Below are 26,695 nucleotides of genomic sequence, written 5' to 3'. Positions count from 1 at the left end.
GAGGGCGCCCCGTGCAGCAGGCGGGGCCGTGGGCCAGGCGAGTGTGACCTCCCCTGCTCCGGCCCCCGGGAACGGGCACCGCCCCGGGAAGGGGGAAGGAACGTCGCTCTGTCCAGCAGGCCCGGCCCGGGACCGTGTTTAACGTCTTCTCTCCTTCTCTGCTTTTTCCTGATGATTAAGCGCACTGAAAGACAGCAGACTGGCAGTTTTATTAACATGACCATCCCCTTTATCTCTAGGACAGCTGTTGCACACGTGGAAACTACCCAGACCACACACACGGCTTGATTGGATGGATGGGCGGAGTCCAATAAGATGACGTTTAATAAGTCCAAGTGTCAAGTCCTGCATTTTGGCCACAATAACTCCCTGCAGCCCTACCGGCTGGAGGCAGTGTGGCTGGACAGTGCCCAGGCAGAAAGGGACCTCGGGATGCTGGTGACAGCCGGCCGACCATGAGCCAGCAGTGTGCCCTGGTGGCCAAGAAGGCCAATGGCTCCTGGCCTGGATCAGGAGTAGCGTGGCCAGCAGGAGCAGGGAGGTTATTCTTCCCCTGTACCTGGCACTGGTGAGGCTGGTCCATGAGTGCTTTGTCCAGTTCTGGCCTCTCAGTTCAGGAAGGATGTTGAGACGCTTGAGCACGTCCAGAGGAGGCAACGAGGCTGGTGAGGGGCTGGGAACACGAACCCTGTGAGGAATGGCTGAGGGAGCTGGGATTTTTTAGCCTGGAGAAAAGGAGACTCAGAGGTGACCGTATCACTCTCTACAACCTCCTGAGGGTCTCTTTCTCCAGGCAACCACTGACAGAACGAGAGGACAGTCTTCAGCTGTGCCAAGGGAAATATAGGTTAGATATTAGGAAAAAGTTTTTTATAGAAAGAGTAATAAAGTACTGGAATTATCTGCCGGAGGGGGTGGTGGAGTCACCATTCCCGGATGTGTTTAAAAAAAAGACTGGATGTGGCACTCGGTGCCGTGGTCTAGTTGGGGTGTTAGGACATGTGTTAGGGTTGGACTCGATGATCTTGAAGTTCTCTTCAAACCTACTGATTCTGTGATTCTGTCTGTGATGTTGCACAAAACCGGCCGCGGCGGCGCTGAAAGCGAAGGGCAAGCGGGACACGGAGCCGGGACACTGTCCCAGGACACAGCAACAGCCCGGCGCCGCGGAGCGCCAACCGCGCCCTTCCCTGGGCCGCCGAACTCTCCCAAGCGTTTGTTTTCGTGAAACACACAATCAACCGAGGTCGCGAGCCTGGGCAATGAGCGGGCGCGAGGGGCGGCACGGCCGCAGGCGGAGTTTGGTGTCCCGTTACCGCCCGCTCTCTCCGTGAGGGCGGCGGTGGCGCGTCCCCTGGTCCCCGGGGAACGCGGCCCTGGCGGCGGCCGAAGGGTGCCCATGGTGTAGGACAGCACCGGAGTTTGGGCTCTCCAAGGGCTCCGGGGCAAGGGAGCTTCCCGGTTAATCTGTTTTACCTCGTATGAAGAGACACTTGGAACACCCAGCGTCTGAGGTTTGGCACCGGTTTAAAATGCTGTAAAGCCATTACAAACCACCCGTCGCATTCCTTCCGCACATACCGGCAATAACACCCGGAAAACAGATACTCACTGAGCCTGAGAAAGCATTGGATAAAAACTATGCAGTGTGATGTATAAAGTCAGTGCGCCGAAGCATCTCCGTCTCTCTCTTCACAGTCCGTCCATCCACTGATGGTTTTCATTAAAGGAAATTAAAGGCAATACTTTGTGTCACATTTTCGGTGAACGCTGAAGTACTAAAACTCCATTTTCGCCCCGAGCATTTTTTACATCCTAGAATTTCACTCACTACAACTAAACAGAGGTTAGTTGCAATCATTTATCTGCCTCTATAGTGACAGAACTTAATGTTTGTACTTAATGTGGCTGGAGCCTGCAATTGTGAAATAAATACTGGTTATTACTGGGGGTTTTACAACTAACTTTGAAAATAAGGAGTTGCTCTGGGTCAGAGTATTTGGGGAGAAGCTGGAAGACAACTGTAACAGGGTAATGATGTTTGCTAGTGAAGGGTTTGACACAATGGTCTTTTATTACTGATACCAAAAATCTTTATTTTTCACAAGCACAATATATTTGAGCTAATTCTTTCTACTTAATTTCAAAATGGATCACAAATAATATGCAGCATACAGATGATGACCAGTAACCTTAAGGTCAAATTCTTGCTGAATTCACATGTAAATCTAAAATGTATATGCTCTTATTTTATTTTTTATTTCAATGTTACTTTGTCTCAACTGCAAAAATCAACTCACTTTAGAGTAAAATAAAGTAGGAAATTCCTCGTTTCCTTATAGATGGCTGAATCAGAATCTCAGGAAGGAAACTATGATAACAGGGGAAACAAGGTGGAGATCTTCAAAACAGACATGGAAGAACTTATGGAGAAAATGGAAAAACAAACCGGTAGAGGTTTTTATTAAGAATTATATGGATTTTCATACTAAAGACACTGAAGATTTATTTTTTATATTTATTCTGTAAATTTCTGTGTGGTAGAAATACAATTAAAGCAATCACCATCAACTAAGGCCCTTGTGTTCTTAATTGTGAAAAAGCGCGCAAATAATTTAGGCAGTTCTGATGGCTCAGAATTAAAAATCAATAGGTGATGGATGCTTAGTTCAGAGTGTTAGTTAAAATAGTATATTTTAAAAAATAAAATAGTAGAAATACTACTAAGATGTCTAATATACAGTTATTAAAATATAGTATATAAAATGAGAATTCGGGAAAATGGATATGTAACACCTCTCAGGTCAGTGTACTATAGTGAATTATTGGTAAAATAAAAGGGAAAGTACATAAGTGTACATAATTGCTAAAACTATTTGCTCAGTGTTATCAGATACTCATTATTTCAAAATCAATTTCATTACTTAGGTTACTGATTATTTCAAGATCAATTTAATTACTTAAGCTGTCCTTAAAATATTTCATCTCTGTGCAGTCTTAATCTTACTCTTCCTCACCTCACACAAGCTGTAACTGGTCTGAAGGGAGGATTCCTTATATAATATTAATATATTTTAAAACAGTGCCTTGACCCTTTCCATTTGATTACTTGTTTTGTTGTCATTTTTAGGTGAAGTGTCCATCCCCGTTTCATAATTTACATCAGTGTACTTCCATTATGAACTATTTTGAGACATTTATAAAGAAATAATACTGAACAGTCTATTTAACTTGAGTATTACTGTAGGCAGTTTCCATTTTATTTTCCAGCCTTCTCTGAGATCTGAACTGATAATAATTAATTTTATTTATTGAATTTATTTATTGAATCAGCCATTGCTTTTTCCTGGCCAGAAAATAATACCTTTTGTATTTGCAGTGTGTGCAGCCCAGATGGCCTATGACTGTGTAGCTATCCAGACCGACCCAGACCTACACAACGCCATGCAGCACTTGAAAGATGTTTTCCTGATATGCAAAGAGCAGATGGAAAAGAAATGGCAAGACGTTCTAATGGAATCTAGAGGTGATGGGCAAAAAAAGGAATAAATTGAAATTGGTCATGCTGGCAGAATAACATCCCTTGGAAAATCACTTAGGTTCTTTTTTTCTCCCAGCTGTGAAGATTTCACAGGCACTGTGGGAAATGGATTTTCTTTCCTCTTGCTAAGAACTCATTTGTCAATGTCTGTGGATGTATTTTAATAAGATTACACATATAGCTTTGTATAGCTGAGTGTAAAAAGCAGCAATGCGTGTTATTTGCATGATGCCCATCAGTAATCCTAGTAATGTTTGCACACACAATTGACAGACCCTCTGTCCTCTTCCCTGGAAGATCATACTCATTCTGTGGTCAGTTTAACTGGAATTCTTTGAGACCTGAAGAAACTGGAGGGATGCTGTAGAGGACCATACAGTGGCATTGTGCCAGCCCATGCCTTGCTTCTTCTTCAAAATGAAACACAGGTGAAATTCTAGATTTGCAGATAGATTGAGTTGGTTTTATTTAGGATTATCATCTAGGTGTTCAGTTACATAGTATTATTATTTAGATAGATCATCTATAGGTGTTTCATCTTCTTTCATCAGATTTTTAAACATTTCTTTGAACTGGTTTCCCCAGAAAGATTGTTCCTCTCAAACCCTCTGAAGCTGGCATGAAATAAATTTTTTTTACCATAACAGACTACAGTGTGTGTGGTGGCATTGCTACAGAAACCAAACTAACCATGTTATAGAACATGCTTCTCTATGTTTTTACTGTGCAATTGTAGAAAACTACAAAGAAAAAATTACTTTTTTACTTAGGATGTGGATTAAGAGCAGCACCTTGTGGTTATACATAGATTAGTAATTTATCAGAGATGGAAGTCAGTGCAATAAGTTTTAAGGATCTTCCCTTTTATTAAAATCAGTCTCTTTTAACTAGGAAGCAAGCACTATGAAGCAATTGAGAGCTTGCTCCATCACTTCTGAAGAGGTATATAATGATTTAAATCACATCTAAATGATCCCCAAAAGTTTGCCAATTTTTAGGCTGTATAGTTCTTTGATCTAAATTCAGACAATGTTTATACGCTGAAGTAAAAAATATGTAGGCAATTTAACTTTGTTGGGTTCCTTTTGTTTTGTTGTTTTTTTTTTTTAATGGCACCAAGTATGTCTAGGGGTACAAATGGTAAGAACAACTTTCAACTCTACACTTGACTTTCCCAAGAGTAGGTCTCCTCCCTAAGATTTTCTTCTCAGTTATGTGATTATTACAAGCAAAAAGTTAGGGATAGGCAGCAATGCTTATTCCTAGAAAATCTATACAGCAAGATATTTATACTTTGGGTTTTTTTCCCTTTATTTATTCATTGAGTTATAACTCACCAGCTACCCTATCTCAGCCCCCCTAGAGCCTGCAGCAGAGCCCAGATAACGCACATTGCAACACCTTTATTTCCTGTCACAGGGGTGTGTCCATGAATTTCCAGAAAAAAGTAAGTGAAGTAACAGCCCCATCTAGTGCTCACATAACTGTACCAGTCAACTGGATTGCTGACATCTCTTAAATCCCCAGCACCCCGTTTTCTGTGATGAGAATTATTCTGTGGTATGTAACAGTGCAATGCTTTCACCACCCATGGCACAGCAAAATTTACTGATCTTAGTTATGCACTGCACCTGTTGGCAGGTCAACAGGCTGATGCCCAAGAGTAACCTATCCAAGAGCCATCAACTGGATAATAATAAATATTCTCAATATTCTGTTTTAGAGTTTCCATTGACAATTTCTTACCAAGAAACAGAAGAGACTTATACAGAGCTTCCTGTATAATTTTGATGGTTGAAAGCTGCCCTTCTCTTTAGTGTAAAACAACTGAAAGGGGACTGAAATGGGAACACTTCACACATCCACTCAGGCATCTTGACCTTGTCAGAACACATCCTAGAGCTCTGCCTAGAATATTTATTTCATTTACTACTACTGCCCTCCAGTTCTTCATTATAGGCCCAATTCAGGTTATCTCAGAAAAGCTGAAGAATCTGTATGAACTGTTTTACCTTTTAGCATATTTTCAGAATTTCAGTCCAGATTCTTGCAGCAATTTTTCCTGAAATTCAATCTGTAACACCTTTTTATACACATACTATTAAAATAGTGTTCTTTTTTTTCTGAACAAAAACTGTATCATATAGGCACTACTGGCATGAAAGTGGCAGTATAATTGATTAATTCTAAGGACCTTTGTGGTCTTACTCAAGTCACCATTACAGCCAAACATTGAAGAATAATATATTTTGATGTTAGTCAGGAAATATAATGAAGCTCTGAGTCTTTTCTATCACATTTTAAAACCTTAAGATATTAATTACTCATTTCATCAGCTGGTGGTATTAAGTCATCAAGATCCATTTTCTGCTCAGTGCATCACTGTCCTGCTCTAGGACTCAAAATTCAATCATAGCAGCCTTGCTCCATTATTGCGAACAGCATAAAATAGGAAGTTCAGGCTACCACTTATTTGATATGGCCTCCAAAATCTTCTAATCCCCTTTATACCTGAGGAAGGATCCCACTGCCACTTGGCTCATGCAGATGCTTCTCCCTACAACTCTGAGCATTTCAGAGCATGGATTTTCTCTCTATAAAATCCCAGCAGTGCTAAAGGCTCCTTGGCTCTCCTAAAAGCCAAACCAGCAGAAAGCAGAATGTCTAAGGCCATAGCTTTGAACTAGGGATCTGCAAAGAGACTTCTCTAAAAAGCCACAACAAATAACAGAGTCAGACATCCACAGCTGATTTCACCACTCTTATAGCAAACTGTGTGGCACAGGCTTTATTTCTAAAGTTTTTTCCAACAGAAAGTGTTTTACTTCCAAGGCACTTGTTGCACCTGTGTAGTTCTCCCATGGCAGCACCGCTGTCCAAGACAGAAGCTTACAGTACACCTATCTCTCCAGACTGTGAATGCCTTGTATTGCAATTATGTTCAAATGAAACAATGCACAAAGGAAGGCCTACAAAATTGTTTTCTCCCTTTTTTATCCTCCTCAAAAGTTCACAAGCCACAGGAAATGTTTTTGCAGCACATTAACTACTCTGCAAATTCAAAATCTATGGAGCTAAATGTCTTTTTAAGAAACCAAACCAACACAACACAAACTAAGCTCTCATCTGAAATTCTGCTTGAGGCAAATAAGCCATAGCCTTATTTACAGATACACAAGCACCAGCTGTCCAGAGAAATTACCCTCATAATTGAGCACCAGGTTTGTATCTTTTTCCTGGCAAATTCAGCTAACAAGAGTGCTAGTGGCCTAGAAAAGGAACAATTTATGCACAACCCAAGACATCTGAAATGTAATTTTAGTAAGTGCTTTAAACTTTGGTAGAGTTAAGCTTGTATTTTTCATAAGCAGGGAATTAAGGGATGAAGTAGGTTATGTCAGTCATTGGCTTCTGTTTTATGTAAACATTCTTATTGGAGGCAAGACAAATAACAAATAGAACTAAATACTAGGACATCACTTGCATCTCTCCCTCATCTTCTCCATTCATAAAAAAAAAAAAAAAAAAAAGGCTAATTAGGTACTTTTGCTAACCTGATTCAATCTGACCTACATTTTTGCAGAGATTAAGAAAATTCTCTTTAGCCTGTCAAATCTCTCAAGGAAAGAACACCTATTGAAGGCAGTTCAAGTAGTTTTTATGACAAGTTCTACAGTAACATTTCAGTATTTATGAATATCTTGCATCTGCTTGTTATGGTGAAATTATCAACCTCTCCCCAATGTGTCTTCATATTTAGTTCATAACAAAATTTAAGCATAAAAAGATTTTTTAAAAAAGGTGCTTAAGAATTTTTAAAAGGTACCATTACTTACATTTTCCTCACCTTAATGCATTTTATTTTGTGTCAAAACAGACATATTTCTTCAACTTCCAAATAAAGATTTCTTCTTCAACCAAGCATATGGCTTTCACTTCCCAACTCATTAAGAGGTTCCTAATCCCTTGCAATTCAGTCAGCTGTAAACAGTGCAACTCAGGCACCGCTAAGCCTTTTCCCACCCTCCTTCTCCTCAAGGCAAAGGCAACAGGGTGCAAGGACCCTTCCTCACCTTCCCAGAAGCCGGAAACAAAATTTCAAGTGCAATTATGCCCTGCACTCTCTGCTTAATTCCTCAAGATTAACAGGAATATTTGTTTGAGAAACAAATATACTTATCTAAGGTTTGGGTAACAGCAACTGCAAGACAGGAACGTGAGAAACGCTGGACTAGACAATGAAGGACACAAGATACACACTCATATTCAACAGCTGGACGCAGACTGATAACACCTGGAAGAAAGCCAATTTTTATGGAGGAACATTACAAAACCACTGATATTATAAGACAGCTCTGCTCATTAAAATGACATGGTACAGAGATTTCACTGCTTTGAAATAAGAGTAGAGAAGCCAGTCACATATTATTCAGAACAGAAGCTTGGATAAAGTGGTAGTTACTATGCCAGTGTCCTTCTTGAGAAGTCTCAAAACTGGATTCTGCTGTTTACAGAACACAAAAGCCTAGCAAAACAGATGAAGAAAAAAAATTCCAGGAACTCACTCCACATGCCCCAAACTCCTGCCACAGGAAAACCCAACTATTAACCATCACTGGAGCCAGAGGAACAGAGGGAACAGTGTAAGTTATAGCTTTTCTTTGCAAAGGTTGTTTTGTAATAAAAATATATATCCACCAAATTATTAATATTATTAAAAGAATATAGATATATCAATATACATATATATATTTACATTTCTATTTTTATAATAGATTATATTAATATAATTATCCACCTAACCATGCTCCAGCAGTACACACCAAAGAGGCAACTCTCTTTCACATATAAATGCTGAAGCAGCAAGATTAAAATAATTAATTATTTTAAGAATAAACATGAAAAAACACACTAAACCAGATTTCTTTTGGTAGTTGAAATCACTTTTATTTAAGAGGAACGTCACCCATGTGCACAGCTTCAAACAGATCTTAACAAGGAAAGCGGAAGTCTGTCCTCCCCACATCCTGCAGTGAACAGGACTGGCACAGAAAAAAAAAAAAAACCTCACACTTGGGAGGTTTAGCACCAGCATCAATAAAAAAAGCATTTTGTTTCAATTTTAATTCTTTGGTTGGTTTTTTTTTTCCCCTTTTCAGTTTAATACCAAAAGAAAAATTGAAAAAAACCCCAATACTAGCAAAACAGTGAAATTCTCAGGAAAAAAACACCACAAAACAAGAAGCCCCACAGTTGCTGTTGAAACTAGAGAGGCTGTTCTTTCTGAATCTCGCTCTCTTTCTCTCTTCATGCATCTATCTTGTAGGCGTTCCCTGGATCTCAGCTGCTGGTAAATTTTCTTTTACATTTTGGTATTTCAAATCTTTGCTTTCGTCATCACTGTTGACAATTTATTGCTTGTGTGTTTCTTTGGTGTTACTTTTGAGCTGTACTTCAGGACACCTGTTGAAGAGCCAAATGTTTAAAAAAATGCAGTCTAAGTTTCACTTTCTCAATAAATAGACAAGATGTCAAATGTAAAGAGAGTTATAATAGGCAGGACAAGGACAACTGGCTTATCCTGTCTGTAATCAGGATCTTCCTAAAATAAAATAACTCATCAACAGATGCTATCACTATACAGACCAGAGAGCTTCCTAGAAAAATAAATCAATTATAAAGCAAAGCTTTGTGACAAATACAGAAGCAGAGGGGAGAATGAAGAGAAAAGCAGCATCTTTGCTTGCCTCTACAGCACTCTCAGAACTTATCACAAATACCAAGCCATACATAAGGGCATGTGGCCAGAATCCTAGAAGCATACACATGCTGCTTCCACTGGAAAGCAGGAACTATCCATATTCCTTACCTGAGCGATGGTAAAGGCGCCTGGGGAGCCGGACATTACTCAGCACCACTCTGCTCTGTCACTGGAGCAGGATTTTCAGCAGGTGTTTCATTTGCCTTTGTCTGAGACACAGCAAACTCTTATTATAGGCAAAGGCTGACCTCCACACCCTTCCTCTCTTCAGTGGTACAGCCAGCATAATGCAGGTTTTAGAACAACCAAGAAAAATGAATCTCCAGAAAATGTTAAATTTTAGTGTATTACCTGTAATTCAGTATTATACAGAAGATTCTGTCAAGGGAATACCTCAAGTAGACACTGAATGAGAAAATCTTCCCTCATTAAAGTAGAATCTGTGTTTGCAAACAGTTTCCTGAAATTATCTGATTCAAACAGTTCAGGAAATAGACCTAGAGCTTTCAAATCCAATTCTCTTCAGAGTTAAGGTTTGTGGAAGCAGGAACACACAACTGTTTCCACTTAAAAAATAGTTGCTACAGCCTGCCCCCAATTAAGAACTATCCAGAAGCAATCCCTATCCCACTGCTGGTTCCTTTTAAGATAAGGTGCTTATTCCCCAAGAGGGTCAGAAGAAGCAGGCAATGAAATCAGTGCATCAAATTTGGTCGTCACACTTATCCAGCACATGAACACATTTATTAAAAACTCACATAGGGCAGAAGGTCCTGGGCATTCACCACATTAAAATCTCTTCTACTTAAAATCATAAAATGGTTTGGTTTGGAAGGGGACCTTGAAGATCACCTCACTCCAATCTTCTGCCATGGCCAGGGGACACCTTCCACTATCCCAGGTTGCTCAGAGCCCCATCCAGCCTGGCCTTGAACTCTTCCAGGGATCGGGCAGCCAGAGCTTCCCTGGGCAACCTGTGCCAGGGCCTCACAAGGAAAAATATCATCCTCACAGGGAACTTTTTTTTCATCTAATCTAATCTAATCTAATCTAATCTAATCTAATCTAATCTAATCTAATCTAATCTAATCCTACTCTCTTTCAATTTTAACTCATTCCCCCTTGTCCTGTCACTCCAGGCCCTTGCAACAGTTTTACCTCATCTTTCCATTCAGGCCCTGGAAGGCCACAATGAGGTCAACCCAAGCCTTCTCTTCCCCATGCTGAACCATCCCATTTCCCCCAGCCTTTCCTCCCAGGAGAGGTGCTCGTGGCTCTGAGCAGCTTGGTGTCTGTACCTCTTTGCCCTCCTGTGCTGGAGCGCTGGCTGGGCGTGGCCGGCGCCGGTAGTTGTAGGGGCGCCGGTAGCCACGGCGCAGCGGCTGCTGGCTCATGGCACTGGCCTCATGATGGTTCTCCTTGTTTTCAACCTCTCCAGTCGCTGGAGCAGGGCGTGGGCGAGGGGGCCCTCTGAGAAGGGCAGAACGAGGTGTTAAGTATGAAAAAAGCCCAAGAAAGGTTAAACTACAGTAATTTTAGTCCAGCAAAGCCTCCCATAACCCAGTATCATCTTCAACAATTCTGAATGCTAGCAAACCATCCCTTGGGGGTTTGGCTGGCATATAGCTGGAAAGACAAAGAAAGTGTGTGTCTCTTCACTGTTGAAGCTCCATCACCATATTATACTGTCTATTCTGCAATGAAGATGCAGTTAGCCTCTCTGAATTGCTGGCTAGCAGAAGAAACAAGCCAGTAGTGGCCACACAGGCTGTTTGTGCTGAGTTAGCTTTGGCATGACTACATACCAGCCCAGGCCTATTCCTAATTAATGGTGCAGTCATTGTAACCTTACTCACTTCTACCTGCAAACCATTCCTAGATCTTTGCTCTTGGCCTCATGTTTCCCCTCTTAACCAATTAGGAAAAGCACCTATCACAGGTGAGCTGGACCTCATTAACACTAAGCTATCAAGCCCATGTTCTTGATGTATACAAGAGCATTTAATCTTATTTTTAGTATAAACAATGTTTGTAAACTGTCAAAATACAGCCAAAATCCAGTTCCCATTAGCTAATCCACAGATACCTAGTACCAAAAACCAATTTAAGCTTCTCCAAAGGAACCTAACAAAAGTACCAGTGTCACTGGATTTAGTGCCTGTAAACAAAAGCAATACCTGCAAACTCAAACAGAAGCATTGTGAACTGATAGGAGATATCATTCCTCTCACAGGAAAATTTCATCAGAAAATCCCAAGTTTCCATTAGTCACAGACAAGTTATTCAGCCTGTGATTCAGCCACATGACATGCAAAAGCCTCACTGGACTTGGTATGGTGCTATCTCTGACTGCCCAAAACTAATGAAGACTTTCAGGAACTAAATTTATTCAGCTTGGATGCCAACAAGCATCATTAGTATTCTATTTTTCCACAGTCCTAGATAAACGAGCCAAATTGAACGTGATTATTCATAAACAGAAAAGCTCAAAGTAGAGGTGGAAGACTTGTGCTTTTAGACACAGATTCCAAAAGGATGGACCTGTTGTACATGGAACAGGCAAATCATTACAATTAAGAATAATCTTGTTATCCCTATCAAATTCAGCTTGTTGCTGCTCTTGCACTGTAATTCACCTCTTTGTTTTTGTACAGACATGCACATGAAGAAATGGGGATCAAATAATTTTCACAGTTCATCTTTAAATTCAGTGTTGGAATTTGACTTCATAAGCTACTTGATAAACAAGGACAATATGATGAGGGGCAACTGAATGAATGGCAGGCAAACCAGCTCCTTGAGGACCTTTAAATGTCATTTGTCCAACCCCCTTCAAACTAGATCATGTTGCTCAGAGCCCAGTCCAACCTGACCTTCTAAGGGGCATCTACCACCTCTCTGGGCAACCTGTTTCAGTGTTCTACCAGACTCACGTAAAAACAGTCTTCCTTCTACTTACTGTAAATCTCTTGTAGTTTAAAACCATTACCCCTCATGCTAACACAACAGTCCCTGCTAAAAAGTTTAACCCCATCTTTCTTATAAGCCCCATTCAAGTACTGGGCAGTCATGCCCCTCAGCCCGTTGGCCATGCTGCTTCTGCTGCAGCCCAGGATGTGGTTGCTTTGTGGGCTGCAACTCCACATTTACCAGCTCGCACACAGTTTTCATCCACCAGCACCCCCAGCAGGGTCCCAGATCAAGGATTTGGGTTATTACTTGTCCAGGAAAGTATAAGTGTTCAGCTGGGATGACATAGATACTGCAACTCACTTCAACATGCTGCTAAGATGTGAGAAGTAATGGGATTCTAAGCAATTCTTTTCCCTTTCTGGGCCATCATGATTCTGAACATACAAGCACATGAAACAAATTTCTCCAAGTAATTAAAATGCTTCTCACTGTCCCTGCCATTTGCATAAGTGCTCCCACACTTGGAAGCCTGTATAGAACACAAAAGCATCTGAATAACTGAGCAAATGAACCATACAGACCTGCGATAGCGGGGACGATAGGTAGGATTCCTGTGCACTTGCTGAAGTTGTCCTCCTTCTGTGACCCCATCCTTGATTTCTCCCTCACCACCCTGCTACCAAAAGAAAACAGAAGTGCTGTATTTGACAGGCAGTACATTAACCATAACCCTGAATGCAAGCTCAAAAACTTATCAGTACAGAAACCCCAGCATATTGGGTAAAAAGAAGCAGTAGATTCTCAAAAGGCTTAAATTTGGGCAAAGTTAAGATAAGGACAAAACAAGAGCCATCAGTGCTGCCCCTCCTCCCCACAGACTAAGAAACTGATCTTAGAAATGTTCTCTCTACTGCATATTAAGTGTATTTCACTACATGAAATGCACTGTAACAGGTACACATTATGGAGAGGCAGCTATTGATCATGACAATTCTGTATTTGGAAAGCTAACAAAGACATCACACAGAAACTTGCCACAGACCACATTCTACACAAAGGCCCATTCCACAGGGAATCCCCCACAAAAACATTAAGAAATTTTAAGATAGAAAAACTGTACTACTCACATCAAACATTCTTTCTACACAGTCTTTTCAATCCTTCAGAGATGCAGTGGTTATCTTTCCCCTTTAATTGTTAATTGATAAAGCTCCATGTTGGTTTGGGTGGCATTTTTTCTGGTTTGATTTTTGTTTGTGGTTTGTGTTTTAAATGCCAGCCATCGTTAATGTCTGTTTTATACAATGTTACATATCTTACAGTTCCTTGTGTACTAGTCTTCCCTTTAAAAGAAGGAATTTAACAAGATATCTAGAAACAGAAGTGCATTTTCTGCATCTGATCAAGTAGGAACAAAAGCTGTAGCCACCTGACAGCACTTGGTAATCTACCTTAAGTTTCACAGGTATCCTTCCCATTCTCCACTGCCATTTTAATTACCATGACCATACACCATTAAAAACCCCACAATCATCTGTGATGCTGGGTGTCTCATGTATCAAACTAATCAGGATAACTAAATATTCAAACAAACTAGGATGGATAGTGGGAACAGGTAGTATTTGACAGCAGTCAAGGTATAATTGAGACTCAGAACTCAAAAAAATAATGCTTCTCAGTTTATGAAGCTTTCTAGTAATTATCCACTTTGCAATACCAATCTGTTCTGGTTTTGTCAAGATGCCTTGTACACCACAACCTGAAAGCTTATTAGACTTATGTTGCATGGTCAGAAGTGCCTCAGACAGCCAAGTGAGAAACAGCCCTGCCAGTATTGTGTGTGGCAGTAGCAACCCAAGGAAATTGAACTCACACTCCGAGGTGGACCCCGGCGTCGGCCAAAGTAGCCTCGCCGATAGCGGCGCCGGTCTGCAGCATAGCGGCTGCCTTCCACAGGGACTCCATCTGGACCAGTGACATTAGCTGCTTCTGCACCCTAAGAGGACAAAAGAAAGGCAGCCAGGGTGGTGTGAGAGAAGAATAACCAGCTACAGGGAGAAGATGAAACAGGAGACTTTTTTGCATAAGTTCCAGTGATTCCTTTCTCCTGCATAAGGCAAAAGGAGGTCTGTTATTCCCAACCCCTTAACCAAGAGATACCATCATGAGTTAAGATACTGAAATTCTATCCAATGGGCTGACTTCAGAGGAGGAAGCAAGGAACTGACTGAGACAAAAATAACCATCAAAAATGTTCAGGAAAGTAGAAACATAAGGAAATTGAAAGTTCTTACCGTTATTAAGCTACCAGATTCCAAGAAAAATTGTTCAGGGCAATATAGGCCTCAGTTAATAATTCATGGGCAGGCTGTAGGCTTCAAATGTTCTCTCAAGTAACAACTGCAGATTCTATAAGCACTAGGATGCAGTTTCCTAGTACTTTTGATACATATCTAGAAAAATGCCTTAATGAAGCCTTTAAAAACAGATTTCCCCCAGAAAAGCTGTATGAATGCCACCAACCCAGTGATCAACACATCAGCTAGACACACAGTTAAAGTTGTATGTGATGTTCTCTCTGTTGGACCACATCCTGAGGCTCCATGATCTCTCACCTTCTCTCCCTCGACCACATCAAATTCTACAATCTCTCCATCGCCAACGCTGCGCAGGTATTTCCGTGGATTATTTTTCTTTATCGCCGTCTTGAAAGGAAGATGCATAAAAATATATTATCTTACTTATCTTACACATTCATAGCCTGACAGATGAGGGAAGGCCAGTATTTCTCTGCTACAATTCCAACTCTATATACCAGAGCAGTCACCATACTAAGGTATTTCAGATACACAGATGTTTCTTATTTCACAGGCCCACCAATACTCAGTTCAAGATCACCTGCTTTCTCACTATGAGTTTATAAATCAGCTGCTGCCCCAGGATCTGCTCTGTCCAGGACACTGAATATGGAAATTAATACAAATCTCTCCTTGAATAGAGTTCATACTCAGTGTTTGATCTCCTCCAAGCTGGACCAAGGCAGCTCTAGCAGCATGACCCCTGCCTTCAGTCATTAGGAGAGCTGTAGACCATCTAAAGAGAACTCAAGACCCAGAGCATTTCTGTGGAAGCATTAACTATATGGTATCATGGCAAGTCACGGTAACTAGAAAATAATTACTGTAACTCTGGTGTAACTAATTAGCATTTTATCTAAGCACTGTAATGAGACCCCCAAATATTAGGTGAATCTGTGATAACACAGGAATAGTACCAGAACAGACAAATGCAATCTTAGCCACGTCCTGGACAGAACCCCCAAAGTACTACAATAATAGCTATGAATGATAATAATACTATTATTGTTACATAAAAATAACAACATGGGTTTGGATCAAAGCCAGTTGTACATCTCCTCAGACTCACAAAAACACTCAAACCTCCTGGAGCAATTTTCAGTGTGTCAGCTACAAATACCTTGCTTGTAATTCTGTGGAGCATTTCTAGGACTCCACAAAAGGTTATTAGCAAGGCAAGGCTATGGTCTGTTCATTAGGCAAGGCTTTAAAAACTGAAAGATGCCAAGGAGAAAAGACCAAGACATGCATTGTACAAACTGATCTGGTAGTTATTTTCTTAGTGAAAGATCATTATCTTGCATTAGATTACTAAAGACCAATTCACATTAGGTTTCCTGATACGGGAATCTGTAGTTAGCAAGAAGAAGGGAGGTGCAGAGCCAGCAGAGAGAAATACACATGGAAACACAGGGCATAAATCTGGCTTAAGAAATGGGATGTAGGGCAGAAACAGAAGAGTGAGTTGTCCTATCTGTCTGCAGTTCAGAAAAACTGCAGAATGACCATCAGTGGAGCTGTTACCTTTGCATAGCAACAATATTTAGTCAACAGCCCCAGAATGTCTCCAACTGAAGGAAAAATTTACTCAATTTAAAGCTCATATTGACTAGTCTAGAAACCTGTTTTCCTTTCTGCTGAATACAGTCTCCTTTGTGTTTCAGGAAACAGACCAGCATATCCTTCTAGCCATACCTTTTCCCTATATCCTGAAGCATCCCTGAACAGCCCTGAGGAAGGATGTAAGAGTGCACATACTACTATTATCAAAGCAAAAACATCTCAAGAGGTTTGGGGATTTTTAATACAGAAACTGAATGAGCTGTTCAAGGCAATTCCTTTGGGAATTACTGTAGCAAATAACTGTTTGCTTTCTGCTGACCTTTTAGTGTAACTGTCCAATTTCTAAAAAACAGGTAGAAGTGTTTGCTTTTCCAGAAATGTTATATACTAGTACTAAAACCCTTAATCTGCAGGAAAGTTAATAATTTAGTTAATGGTTTAGTCCTATTTGTACTGAAACAACTGACTACAATTTGTAAGACTTGTACTTTGCATGTGACAGAGATGTCAATAAACTGTATTTCAAACTCCTTCCCTGTAAGTGCAGAAGAAGAAAGGACTAACAAATTTCTTTTCAGCAGAGGGTACACTTAAGATTGATGAAGGTTCTCAAATATCCTTCAAAAAGTGTAACTGAAGATAAAAGCAACAGTATCCCACATGGTCTGTTCCCAGCTTTATGGGCAGAAATTTCAAGAATCCAGACCTGCAATTGCAAACAGAAGGTAGAGGCTGCAGTAGACTGGAGCTTGTTTTATAAAGGCAATCAGGACAAATCTGAGTAAATCCTAGAAATCCAAGCAGAAATTATACAGCTTTAGTACTTCAGCTGCATATAAACATCACTGAAATAAGCCTCTAACAAGCCTAAACCCTAAGCTTGATGAAATGACTTTTACTCTGTTTATCCAGAGGGGGAAGAGAGCACTATTCTCCCTGTTACTGTTTACCAGCTTCTCTGATTCAGAAGACAGACATTTCATATTAACAGACAACACTCAACAGTAAAGCCTTTCCTTTCCCAGGGATGAAGAGGCAGCCAGAAGAGCCTCCAGAGCTAGTTCAGGTTGCTTGGAAGAGTTCTTTCCATAAGTTCATACCACCACATCATCAGCACATCCAGCATTATCCCAGTAACAGCCAAAAATTGTTATACCAATTCCTGGTGCAGGTACTTCAGGCTGCACATGATCAACACAATCAAGAGAAGAGAATGATAAAAACGTCTCCTCACAGCTCATTGATTTAAACTCTGCCTAATTAAATGTAACTGCTCCGGCTGCTGACACTTTTCCTATTAAATTGTAAGACACACTGCAGCCCATGAGGTAGATGGATCCCTTCTGCTCACAGCACCTGTAGCTGACTGACACAATGCCCTGGACAGCACCTGTAGCTGACTGACACAATGCCCTGGACAGCACCTTGCACCAACCAATGAGACAGGGACACAAGGTGAAGAACTGCCCTTTCCAAAAACATTGCCTGGGGTCCCTGCAAGACAAAGGGTTAACACAAAGCAAGCCATGCATGCCCTAAAAAGAAAAGCATTTTAGTCTGTACTAGTTATAAATAGCATCCAATAGCCAGACACCAAGCACTAACCCCCATTCCCTCCCCGTGCGAATGCATGCAGGGGAGGCAGGGAGAAGCTGTATCTATTCAACTAGGTCAACCTTATTCTGAAGGGATTAGGAGTGTAATCCAGCCCCTCCCAGGCAGGAGGGAGAGGCACTGTCAAAGCAGAGGGAGTTTGAAGCAGGATGTTTGTTCACAGCATGGATTTGCCTCCCTTGTCAGACGGCCCCATCAGGAGCTCTGGCCAGAATGTCCCAGGATCTAGGAGCAAGCACACCCACATACAGGATGAGGAACATACAACTGCAGTCAAGCCAGAGCAGCACTAGAAGCATCTACTCTGCCATGTCCAGCCTGCCAAGAGGGTTAATCTGATGCAGATCTGCACATGATGTGGTATTTCTGAAACAAAGCCAGTTTTGCTCACCCCAAAAGGACTTCAGCCACAGGAGATGGGAAGTGCCCATCCCTTTCCACACACCAGTTTACATTTAGGGGAATAATCTTCTCTACATGTGAAGGAGACAAAACAGCACAGATAATACTAGCTTTCTGTTTGGGTCTCAGCTGGCAGCCTTCCCAATGGCACAAAAGCCATTTTCCAGGATACTGTCTCACAAGTATCAAGGAAATCTCATTTGTCTTTAAGGCACTGCTGCCTATCCAAAACATGTTTCTCTTCCAGAACTGTTCCCACTCTCCTCTGGACATAATCCCATCAGACCACAGATGTGTCAGCATGCCCACAGCACAGGCCACTAAGGAAGGAAAATGACCATAAAAAAAATCAGTATACACATTGACAGCTCTCGCTCTTAAGCCCACCCGCTGAACCAGGAACATGTACTGTGCACACTTCCCAACACCATTTTCTCTCATAACAGGCACTAGATTTATCCTAGCTTCAGCCACATTCAGACAATGGGTGTACACCCAGAGAAACAGTTACCACTGTTACCACTATTTAGTCATCAAGACACAAGAACTAAACTAACTCTCAGTGTTGACTCATCAGCTAAAGACATATGCACATATCCTCCTTCATTCACAATGACTGGCTCTGGGAACAAACTTCCTGGTTATGTTTGATAGAAATACTCACTTATGCCACAGAAAAAGTTCATGCTTTCAAAGACCACATGAGCCTGCAGACATTTTATATGGGACAAACTCTAGGGGCAAGATTGCAGTTTCTAGTGAATGATGCAAAACCAGACATAAGACAACTAATCAGTTGATATCAGCATGGAGACAGCATCCTCTGTCTTGCCATTATTTGCCTGCAACCTGAGAGTCACAGTATAAACTTAGAACAGCCTCCTGACAGCTCAAGGGAAATTAACCAATAACAAGCGTCTGGGCAAGCTCTCTGCTTGGGCACACTTGGCACACAGCCTTCCTCCTCTTCTGCCTAAGAGCAGCTGCCTCATGCAGAAACAGCTGATGGCAACCCAGGCTGGTTAGGAGCCAGACTAGATCACTTTCTCTCCAATACCAGGGAGGGAAGACAGAACAGACCTGCAAGTGAAGAGGGCAGGAAGAAACAAAAGACAAGGAGAATAAGGAACTAGGAAGAAGGACAGACAACAGTAGGAAGGTATTCACAGAGAAGGCATCTCACCAAGGGGAGACAACCAAACAAAAACCTCACCAAAAAAACCACCTTTAGTGTTCAAATTAGAGCAGACGAAAAAGGGTTAAGAAAGATAAAAATACCTAGCCCTTCATAGGGAAGGAAAACAACCTAATGTTTCTCCCTGAAAATTTCAACATACACATCCACTCAAGTTATCTGCCGAAAATATTCTAAGGAGAAGCCAGGACAAGGTTGGGTAGCTGTTGCAAGAAGCTGCATTAGAAACCTATCATAGTACACATCTCCAAGCATGATTACTGCTGTCTTACCTGATGAACAAACACATCTTCTTTGGTATCGTTTCTGTAAAAGAAAGTGAGTAAGAGTTTAGTCTAAAAAGACTTAACTAGAAATTCCTGGCTTTTCAAGTGAAACTCTCCTTCTCTCAGCCTGTAGCACATGCCCTGAATTCCATACATTCTGTCTAAGCCTATGCTACTAAAACCCCACTCTAAACTTCCATGGTCATTTGCTTGAGAACAGAAAGGACTCCAGGGCCTTCAAAAGCATGAGAGGATGGGGGAGGTTCTCTGTAATCTTTTGGCAAGCATTCAGTGTTTTCTTTTTATGCAGGGCAGAGTTGATGACTGGACTGCTTGTTTTTCACTACTCTAACTCCCCAAAAACACTTCCAGAGGGACTGCAATCTGAGCTGTTACTGCAGAGGTCAAACAAGACTACCAACAGGACTGGCCACAGCTGTTAACAGAGATCTCCTTTCAGTGAAACGCAAAGCAACTAGGCACAAGGGGCCTTAGGAGAGTCCACAGGAGGAGGACCCAGACATGAACATGAGGCTTTCTGGATTAGGCCAGACAGTTCAGGCTTCCACATGGCAAAACACAAAGGTAAGTCTGAGACCTTGAATCTGTGTTCCCATACAATAAGAAAGCCCCCCCATCTGTTCACTCAATTCCTTCTCAGCAAACCGAACAGGTGGGTCAAAGAGTTTGTGAAGATAATGCATAATCCTAAATTTGTTGTCCTGGATTGAAGCAACAGTAGACTTCACATTAGGAAGAAAGCTAACAAGTTATTACATCACAACCAGGTGAAGGCTCTTGTATCAACTGCTATTAGAGATTTTAAGAGGACTTCCTAACTAAAACTTTTCTTCTAAGTTTACATAACACTGGCTAATAACCTCCAGAGACTGGGATTAATACCACACCACTACTGGCTTCAGATCCATGAATGTGAGGTCTTCTACCCCTTTCTGCACTGTCCAACTCAACCAAATCTACCTGATGTGTAACAGCTTGCAGAGTGAAATAACTTGCTAGGTATGTTTTTTGAAAGACTAGTGCTCAGCACGCAGCAGTTACATTCCTCAAAAAAGTACACAAGACATTCAAGCCCCAAAGATATTTCAACCTTAAAAGCCAGAGTTTCCTGCAGTAAATTGGAAGCATGGGTCTTCTGCACCTAAGGTTGCAGTACAATCAATCTCACATACAGCTGTTTGGATTCTCAATGCTATTCAGAGGTTTGTCTGTGCCCAGAGAAGAGGGAAAAATCCAAAAGATACAAAGAGAGAATTTCTATGAAACCCAGGCTCGGCATATTGTCAGTGAGATACTATTAGAGAATCTCAGTGAGTATCTACAGGAGGTATTCTGACCAAGCAGTTAACACTGGAAGTTTATCCGAAAGTATTTCCCCTCATCCTCCTACCTTTCTAAAGCCTTCGAAAAAAGCCAGGCAGTCACTAAAGAATATGCAACTCATTAAGAGTGTAGTAGAAGTAAACATGAGAAACAGATAACAGACCAAATTTGTAGTGAGTTTGACCCTTTCTGTTTTCTCCCCATACACATAACCTTTGATTGGGGGCTGAGGTGTTTAAGAAAGAGTTTGCTGAGTGCCTGGCCTAAGATGACTATCAGCTGCACAAACTTGTAGTCAGGTCCTGAGGTCTCTGCTGCAATTAGTAACACATGGCCTATCATGTGTACTATGAATCTTAGTACAGCATAAATACAACTATCAGAATTTAAACATACCTGTTGATAAAGCCATATCCATTTCTGACATTGAACCACTTGACTGTGCCAAGAACTTTGGTGGCTGGAAAGAAAATTACAGAAGTTAATCTAAAATATAAGAAAGTACAATAATGTTAAGTAAATACTTCTGTAATTGCAGACAAAGTTGCAACCAGACTTGGTCTGCTCCCTTAACACTCAAAGTGTGCTTTCATCTCCCAGTTCAGTTCATTCTAATCCAGTAACAAGATGCAGTGCTTTAACACATTATTCTTCAGCACAACACCTAGCTCTACTTTCAGAACTGACCATTCATCCCCTTTTTTATTTCTTATCCCAGAAATGGGCAGCAAAGCTGAAAATTCCACTGCCATTCATCAGTTCTCTTTAGGTTAATAGCTAGACATGAAATATAGCTGAAGGAAGCCGTTTAAAATTCCTCTCTTTCACTTACAGTTACTCTTCTTTCTTCCTTGGAAACCAGAATTGCCCAAAGAAGCAGTATCAAGTACTGTGCAACCCTCCCAACTGGAAAGGCAGCACATCCTTATTCTGGAAAAGCTCCTTCTTGCACTGTCAGCATCACACTAACCACGTAAGACCCTACAAAACTTTTTTTTTTTTTTTTGTAGTACTCCTACTGTTAAGATGATCTGTGATTGTTTGATTACAAAGTGACCAACTTCATGTTCCATGACTTACATATCAAGGCAAGTTCCTGTCTCAACAGTAAAACACCACCTACTTAAGAAGCCACCCTGCAGTGTCTTTTATAGGACCTGGCAAAACCTGTTTCTCCAACTTCTAGAAATGTGTAGGAGGAACCTGACAGTGATGGAGGCAGTTCAACCCCTCCTTATCTCACAACTGAATGGACATCACAAACTTGCACTTTTCAAACCTCTAGTAAAAGGAGAGTTTTAGCCTCTGTAACTTAAGAGCTGTTACTTGTTAACACAGCTTGATTACAACTACCTAAGCAACCTGCGCAGTACTTACTTGAAAAGGGTCTAGTCACCTAAAGATGACTGCTTGCTAAAAACCTCACATACATATTTTGGGGTGGCAAGAACCCAAGAGGCAATTAAAAGGAAAACAGACTAGAGAATCTCCAGTTTAGAAGTCCAGGCCGCTCTGCTAGAGGCAAGAACACACTGTAAATTGTTACCTTCATCTACTCTACACCTGTGTTCTTTTCTAAATACTCACAAGGAGATGACAGAGCCAGGCAGACCTTTGGTCTCCTGGAGTTTTGCCATTCTCATACACCCCCTCAAGTAAGCATGTGTGACAATAGCAGTGCATTGTAGCATTGCTGCTGTTATTATTGTCAATAACAGACCCTTTCTTATTGCCCTTTTAGAAGTGAAGTTTTTCCTCTCCTTTAGTACACTTTTTAGTAGAAATTGTTCTTATTCAGAAGCAGCAAAGTCTTAACATGACTGAGATATTACCTAGAAAAAAGGACTCTTGCTTAGTACAATATACATTCCCAAGAATTCTTGTTTATTGGAATAGAAAAACATTGTTTCAGTGCTCAACACTGGTTCAGTAAAGCGTTCAGCACCAGTATTTATAGCAGCCCTTTTAGGTTCAGTTTCACAGGGACATCACCACATACAGACGCTTCCTGCTACCACAATGGCATTGGCTACAAGAGCTGCCTGCACTCACAAGGGGATGGGGGAACACAGAAATAGTGCCAACAGAACCTGCAGGTTTCAGCCTGCTTTGAGAAACAATGCCAGTACCACTGCTTCCCTCAACATCATCCTTTCCCTCCCCTGCAAAATAGCTTTGGAATCTGTTAGCCTACTTGAACCAGATTAGGAAGAAGCCTAGGAAGCATGACAAAATCCCTCAGAGGGGTCAAGAGGCTGGGGAAGGAGAGGCAGTCAAAATTCACTCTGTGGCCAGCTGGCTGCTGCTAAGTGGAGGAGTATGCACACAGTTTAAAAACAACATTGTTCCAGGGGGAGAGTCCAATATATTCCCCCTAGAACAGCGTGCTAGAGAAATACTATTCCCTGCAGATATTTACAGTCTCCCCTAAGTATCACTGTGGGCCAAAAGAACCTCAGACAACAGCATGACACTGACCATCCATGGCACAGTCACTGGTAAACCTGAGCAGGCAAGTCTGGCAGGCAGCAAGACAAGCCCAGAGGAAAACACAATAACTAGTTGAACTGATGAGTCACAGAAGGCAGTCGATGTGCTGACGTACATCCCACCAGCAAGTAGAAGCCCACATTTTTCTACAAAATGCTGTAGTCTGATGCTATCAGAGGAAACAATCATCAGCCGCTCCTACCCATGACAAAATAGGCTTTTAACAAGGAGAGCCAAAGCTTCCTGTGACCAGAAGAAAAGAGAAAGCTGAGTAACCTTTACCAATATTCCTAGAAGTCAGACATTTGGATGCCCCAAGCAAGCATAAGGCTTTGCTTCTAATGGGATCTTTGTAAAAGAAGGCTTAAGTGAACGTGACTACACAGGTAACCATTAACAGGGACATTTGAGATGGGCTTTAACCCAAGTCCATTTTCAATTAGTATTTACAGTGATCATTTTCCTCATCATTCCTAATAAAAAGCTTGCCTAGCAATAAGGCCATTTTGCAAAACCATCACCACAGTGGTTTTAATTTTCCTGCTAGTTCAGGAATTCTACCTTCACTTCCCCCCATCCCTTCTTTCCAAGCAATAGGAATAGGTGAACAAGGTAAAAAACACTATCAGGAATGAAACAAGCCAGATTAAGGGAAGAAGCAGCCAAATATACCAAGAGAAGAGGATGTGCTGATTCCTTTGTACTCATTACTGACAAATGAGATAACAGGGAATAAGAAGAATCACACAAGCTGTGCCTCCAATCTCTATTTTGCTAGAATTCTTCCTAACTCCACTCCAGAGAAATCCTTTACCTGGCTTCTCTTTCTTGCAGCAAGACCCCAGTCTTCCCCTTCACAAGAGAAGATCCTGGGTATCCTTAAGGAAATTTGGGACTCTACACTGTAAGTCAGCTTCAACTTTGCTTTTAGAAAACCCTCGGTAGTTACACAGTTAGAAATAGTACACTCCTATCGGCAGTAGCCCGCAGACTTAAGTCCTGTCCTTTTTAAGAGGTTGATTCAACTTAATCACAATGAAAAAGAGTCACACTTGCTATGCACCAGGCTGGAGCACAGAGATGGCAACATGGCATTTCGTTTCCCTTTTTACTGACAGTAAAGTAGAAACTAAACCCCGCTCCGCAAAAAAAAAAACAAAACGAAACAACTCTCAAACCAAACAAACCCCACTAAACCTGGAAGCATTACTAAAGCAGTATTCTTTATTAATAGAAAAGTTGTGTGGGACCTTAGCACTCAGAAGTTTCCAGCAGCCCTTCCCGGGGGAGATGCCACCTGCAGGTGCCGGGAAAGGGCTGAGCCCTGCAGTGTCGCGCTCGCTGTCCCTCTCGGTCCGGGCGGACAAGGCACACGCGGGCTCCCGCTCAGCTACCGAGCGCGTCACGGCCGGCGCCGCGCTGCTCCCCCGGCCCGCGGGAGAGGAGGAGGAGGCGGCGGCAGCCCGGCCTGACTCACCGCGGGGGGAGCGAGCGCGCCGGCCCCGGCTGCGGGCGGCGGCGGCGGCGGCGGACAGACCCCCTGCCCCGCTGCAGGTGCACCGCGAAGTTGGGAGCAGGGCCCGGTACTCACCCAGCACTTTCTTCTTCGACTCAGTCACCGCGGTTGTGGCGGCGGGGGCGGCGCTGGGGGTCGCCCCACCAGCAGCCGCACCCGGCGCGGCGGCGCTCTTGGGAGCGGCGTCCTGGGCGGCGGGCGCGGGCGGCGCGGCAGCCGCGGGCGGGACGGGCGGCGTGGCGGGAGCGGGGCTTGTGGTGCTGGTCTCCGGCTCCTCGCTCATGGTGCCGGGTGGATCTGTTGGGTGCTCGGCCGCGCTCGGTCTTACTGCCCCCAAAATGGCCCCGCCGAAGTTTTAACATAGTCAGCGGGGGCCGGCGCGGCACGCGCGCCGCCTTATTAGCATTTAAAGGAGCCGCGCCGGCAGCCACGGGTGGTGTCGGGTGTGCGTCCCCTGTCGGCACGGCACGGCACGGCATAAAATAGCATAGCACGAGGAGAGAACCTACAATCTACAACTCACCGCACGCAACCTACAACTCAAACGTGAGAGGAAGAGGAGGGGCAGGCAGTGATTTCCGCTCTCTGGTGACCAAGGACAGGACCCGAGGGAACGGCTGGAGCTGTGTTAGGGGAGGGTTAGGGTGGCTATCAGGGAAAGGTTCTTCCCCCAGAGGGTGCTGGGGCTGAACAGGCTCCCCAGAGAATGGTCACAGCCCCAAGGCTGCCAGAGCTCGGAAGTGTTTGCACAACGCTCACAGGCACAGGGTGGGATTGTTGGGAACGGTCTCGCGCAGAGCCGGGAATTGGACTCCATAATCCTTGAGGGGTGCCTTCCAGCTCAGGGCATATTCCGTGATTCAGGAACATGGGATTGCACGGCGTGGGTGTGCGATCTCCGGCCGCTTGTCCATGCCTGTCAGTGCGGACACACGTGCACACAGGTCTGGGTGTCTGTGTGCGCGGCCTCGGAGGCCGCCCCGCTCGGGGCGGTGTGCAGGCACGGCGCTGGAGGGGGATTGCGGGGACCCACAGGCGGCCGGATCCGCCTGAGGGCTATTGGGGTCTGGGTGTTCCGTGCGAGCTACGAACGCGGTGCTGAGGGGGTGCGGAGTGTCCCTAAGGGGATGCGGCGTGTGTTCATTGGCGTAGTCATTCCTATTTCTTCACACTTTTCTCACGTCGGCACTTTGGTTCCCGCGGTGTCCTCCAGTTCCCACCCCCTGTTATGAACGGGCTAGGAGACCAGCTCCTTTTACTAAAGGCCTTTATTGAACAGGACAGCTCTGGAGTGGGGATCCGAGAGGTCGCGCACACCACCACTGCTCCCACTGGACATCGCAGAAGAGAAAGATCCGTGCAGCTTTGTCACTAGGGCAGAGCTGAATCTTCCTTCCTCACAGGAGTCCCTAGGAAGACTACTTTACTGCCTCGTAGTCCAGGGGTCAGTCTTTTCTAGTTCTTTTTATGTCATGGCGACCACTTCTAAGCAGGTTCAGATGGTGTAGGAAGATGGTCTTCCTTCTTAGTTCACCAGGATATGTTCTTTTGGTCCTTTATTTTCCTGTTGGCTCGTTGTTGTTAGGGGTTTTTGTTTCCCGGCAGCACTCAGTCCAACCTCATTTGCGTGCAGCCTCAGGCACCATTTTGGGGAGCAGTGGCGTCACTACTGGAGGGGAAGGGGATACAATGTAAGGGAAAAGTAACCACGGGTGAAGCAGGGAGAAAACAAC

General features: G+C 43.0%; 2 protein-coding genes across 5 annotated transcripts; one reads left to right on the top strand and one right to left on the bottom strand.

The window, feature by feature from the left end:
- Positions 1-1,369: 1,369 nt before the first annotated feature.
- Positions 1,370-4,044, top strand: SYCE3 (synaptonemal complex central element protein 3). Its single transcript, XM_014261672.2, has 3 exons — positions 1,370-1,846; positions 2,343-2,451; positions 3,380-4,044. The coding sequence occupies exons 2-3, from the start codon at positions 2,343-2,345 to the stop codon at positions 3,547-3,549; spliced, it is 279 nt and encodes a 92-aa protein (XP_014117147.1). The 5' UTR covers positions 1,370-1,846; the 3' UTR covers positions 3,550-4,044.
- A 4,418-nt stretch (positions 4,045-8,462) lies between these two features.
- On the bottom strand, positions 8,463-25,260 carry YBX3 (Y-box binding protein 3). Of its 4 annotated transcripts, none has more exons than XR_015772500.1 (9): positions 25,038-25,260; positions 21,353-21,416; positions 19,619-19,652; positions 14,831-14,920; positions 14,089-14,211; positions 12,797-12,891; positions 10,601-10,772; positions 9,411-9,567; positions 8,463-9,004 (listed from the first exon to the last, which is right to left on the bottom strand). XR_015772500.1 is itself a non-coding variant. In XM_014261679.2 (9 exons), exons 1-8 carry the CDS (start codon positions 25,243-25,245, stop codon positions 9,446-9,448), a joined length of 852 nt encoding a protein of 283 aa, XP_014117154.2. In that variant the 5' UTR covers positions 25,246-25,260; the 3' UTR covers positions 8,463-9,004; positions 9,411-9,445. The 4 variants fall into 4 exon arrangements, 2 of the variants coding, with proteins under 2 accessions (XP_014117154.2, XP_005533191.2); XR_001332170.2 differs by having other exon boundaries at positions 12,797-12,888; XM_014261679.2 differs by having other exon boundaries at positions 9,411-9,511.
- Positions 25,261-26,695: the final 1,435 nt, after the last annotated feature.

The sequence above is a fragment of the Pseudopodoces humilis genome, chromosome 5 (assembly GCF_049639895.1).
Source record: "Pseudopodoces humilis isolate 2021_Gansu_Grassland_sample_001 chromosome 5, ASM4963989v1, whole genome shotgun sequence".
Lineage (NCBI taxonomy): Eukaryota > Metazoa > Chordata > Aves > Passeriformes > Paridae > Pseudopodoces > Pseudopodoces humilis.
Note: the sequence above shows the minus strand (reverse complement) of the source record. Positions and strands in the feature narration are given on the sequence as shown.

Coding starts and splice junctions, on each gene's coding strand:
- YBX3 (XM_014261679.2), bottom strand. CDS start 25,245: ATGAGCGAGGAGCCGGAGACCAGCACCACAAGCCCCGCTCCCGCCACG. Junction 21,417..25,037: donor GTCGAAGAAGAAAGTGCTGG/GTGAGTACCGGG, acceptor TTTTCTTTCCAG/CCACCAAAGTTCTTGGCACA. Junction 14,212..14,830: donor ATGTGGTCGAGGGAGAGAAG/GTGAGAGATCAT, acceptor TTGTCCTCTTAG/GGTGCAGAAGCAGCTAATGT.
- SYCE3 (XM_014261672.2), top strand. CDS start 2,343: ATGGCTGAATCAGAATCTCAGGAAGGAAACTATGATAACAGGGGAAAC. Junction 2,452..3,379: donor GAAAATGGAAAAACAAACCG/GTAGAGGTTTTT, acceptor TTGTATTTGCAG/TGTGTGCAGCCCAGATGGCC.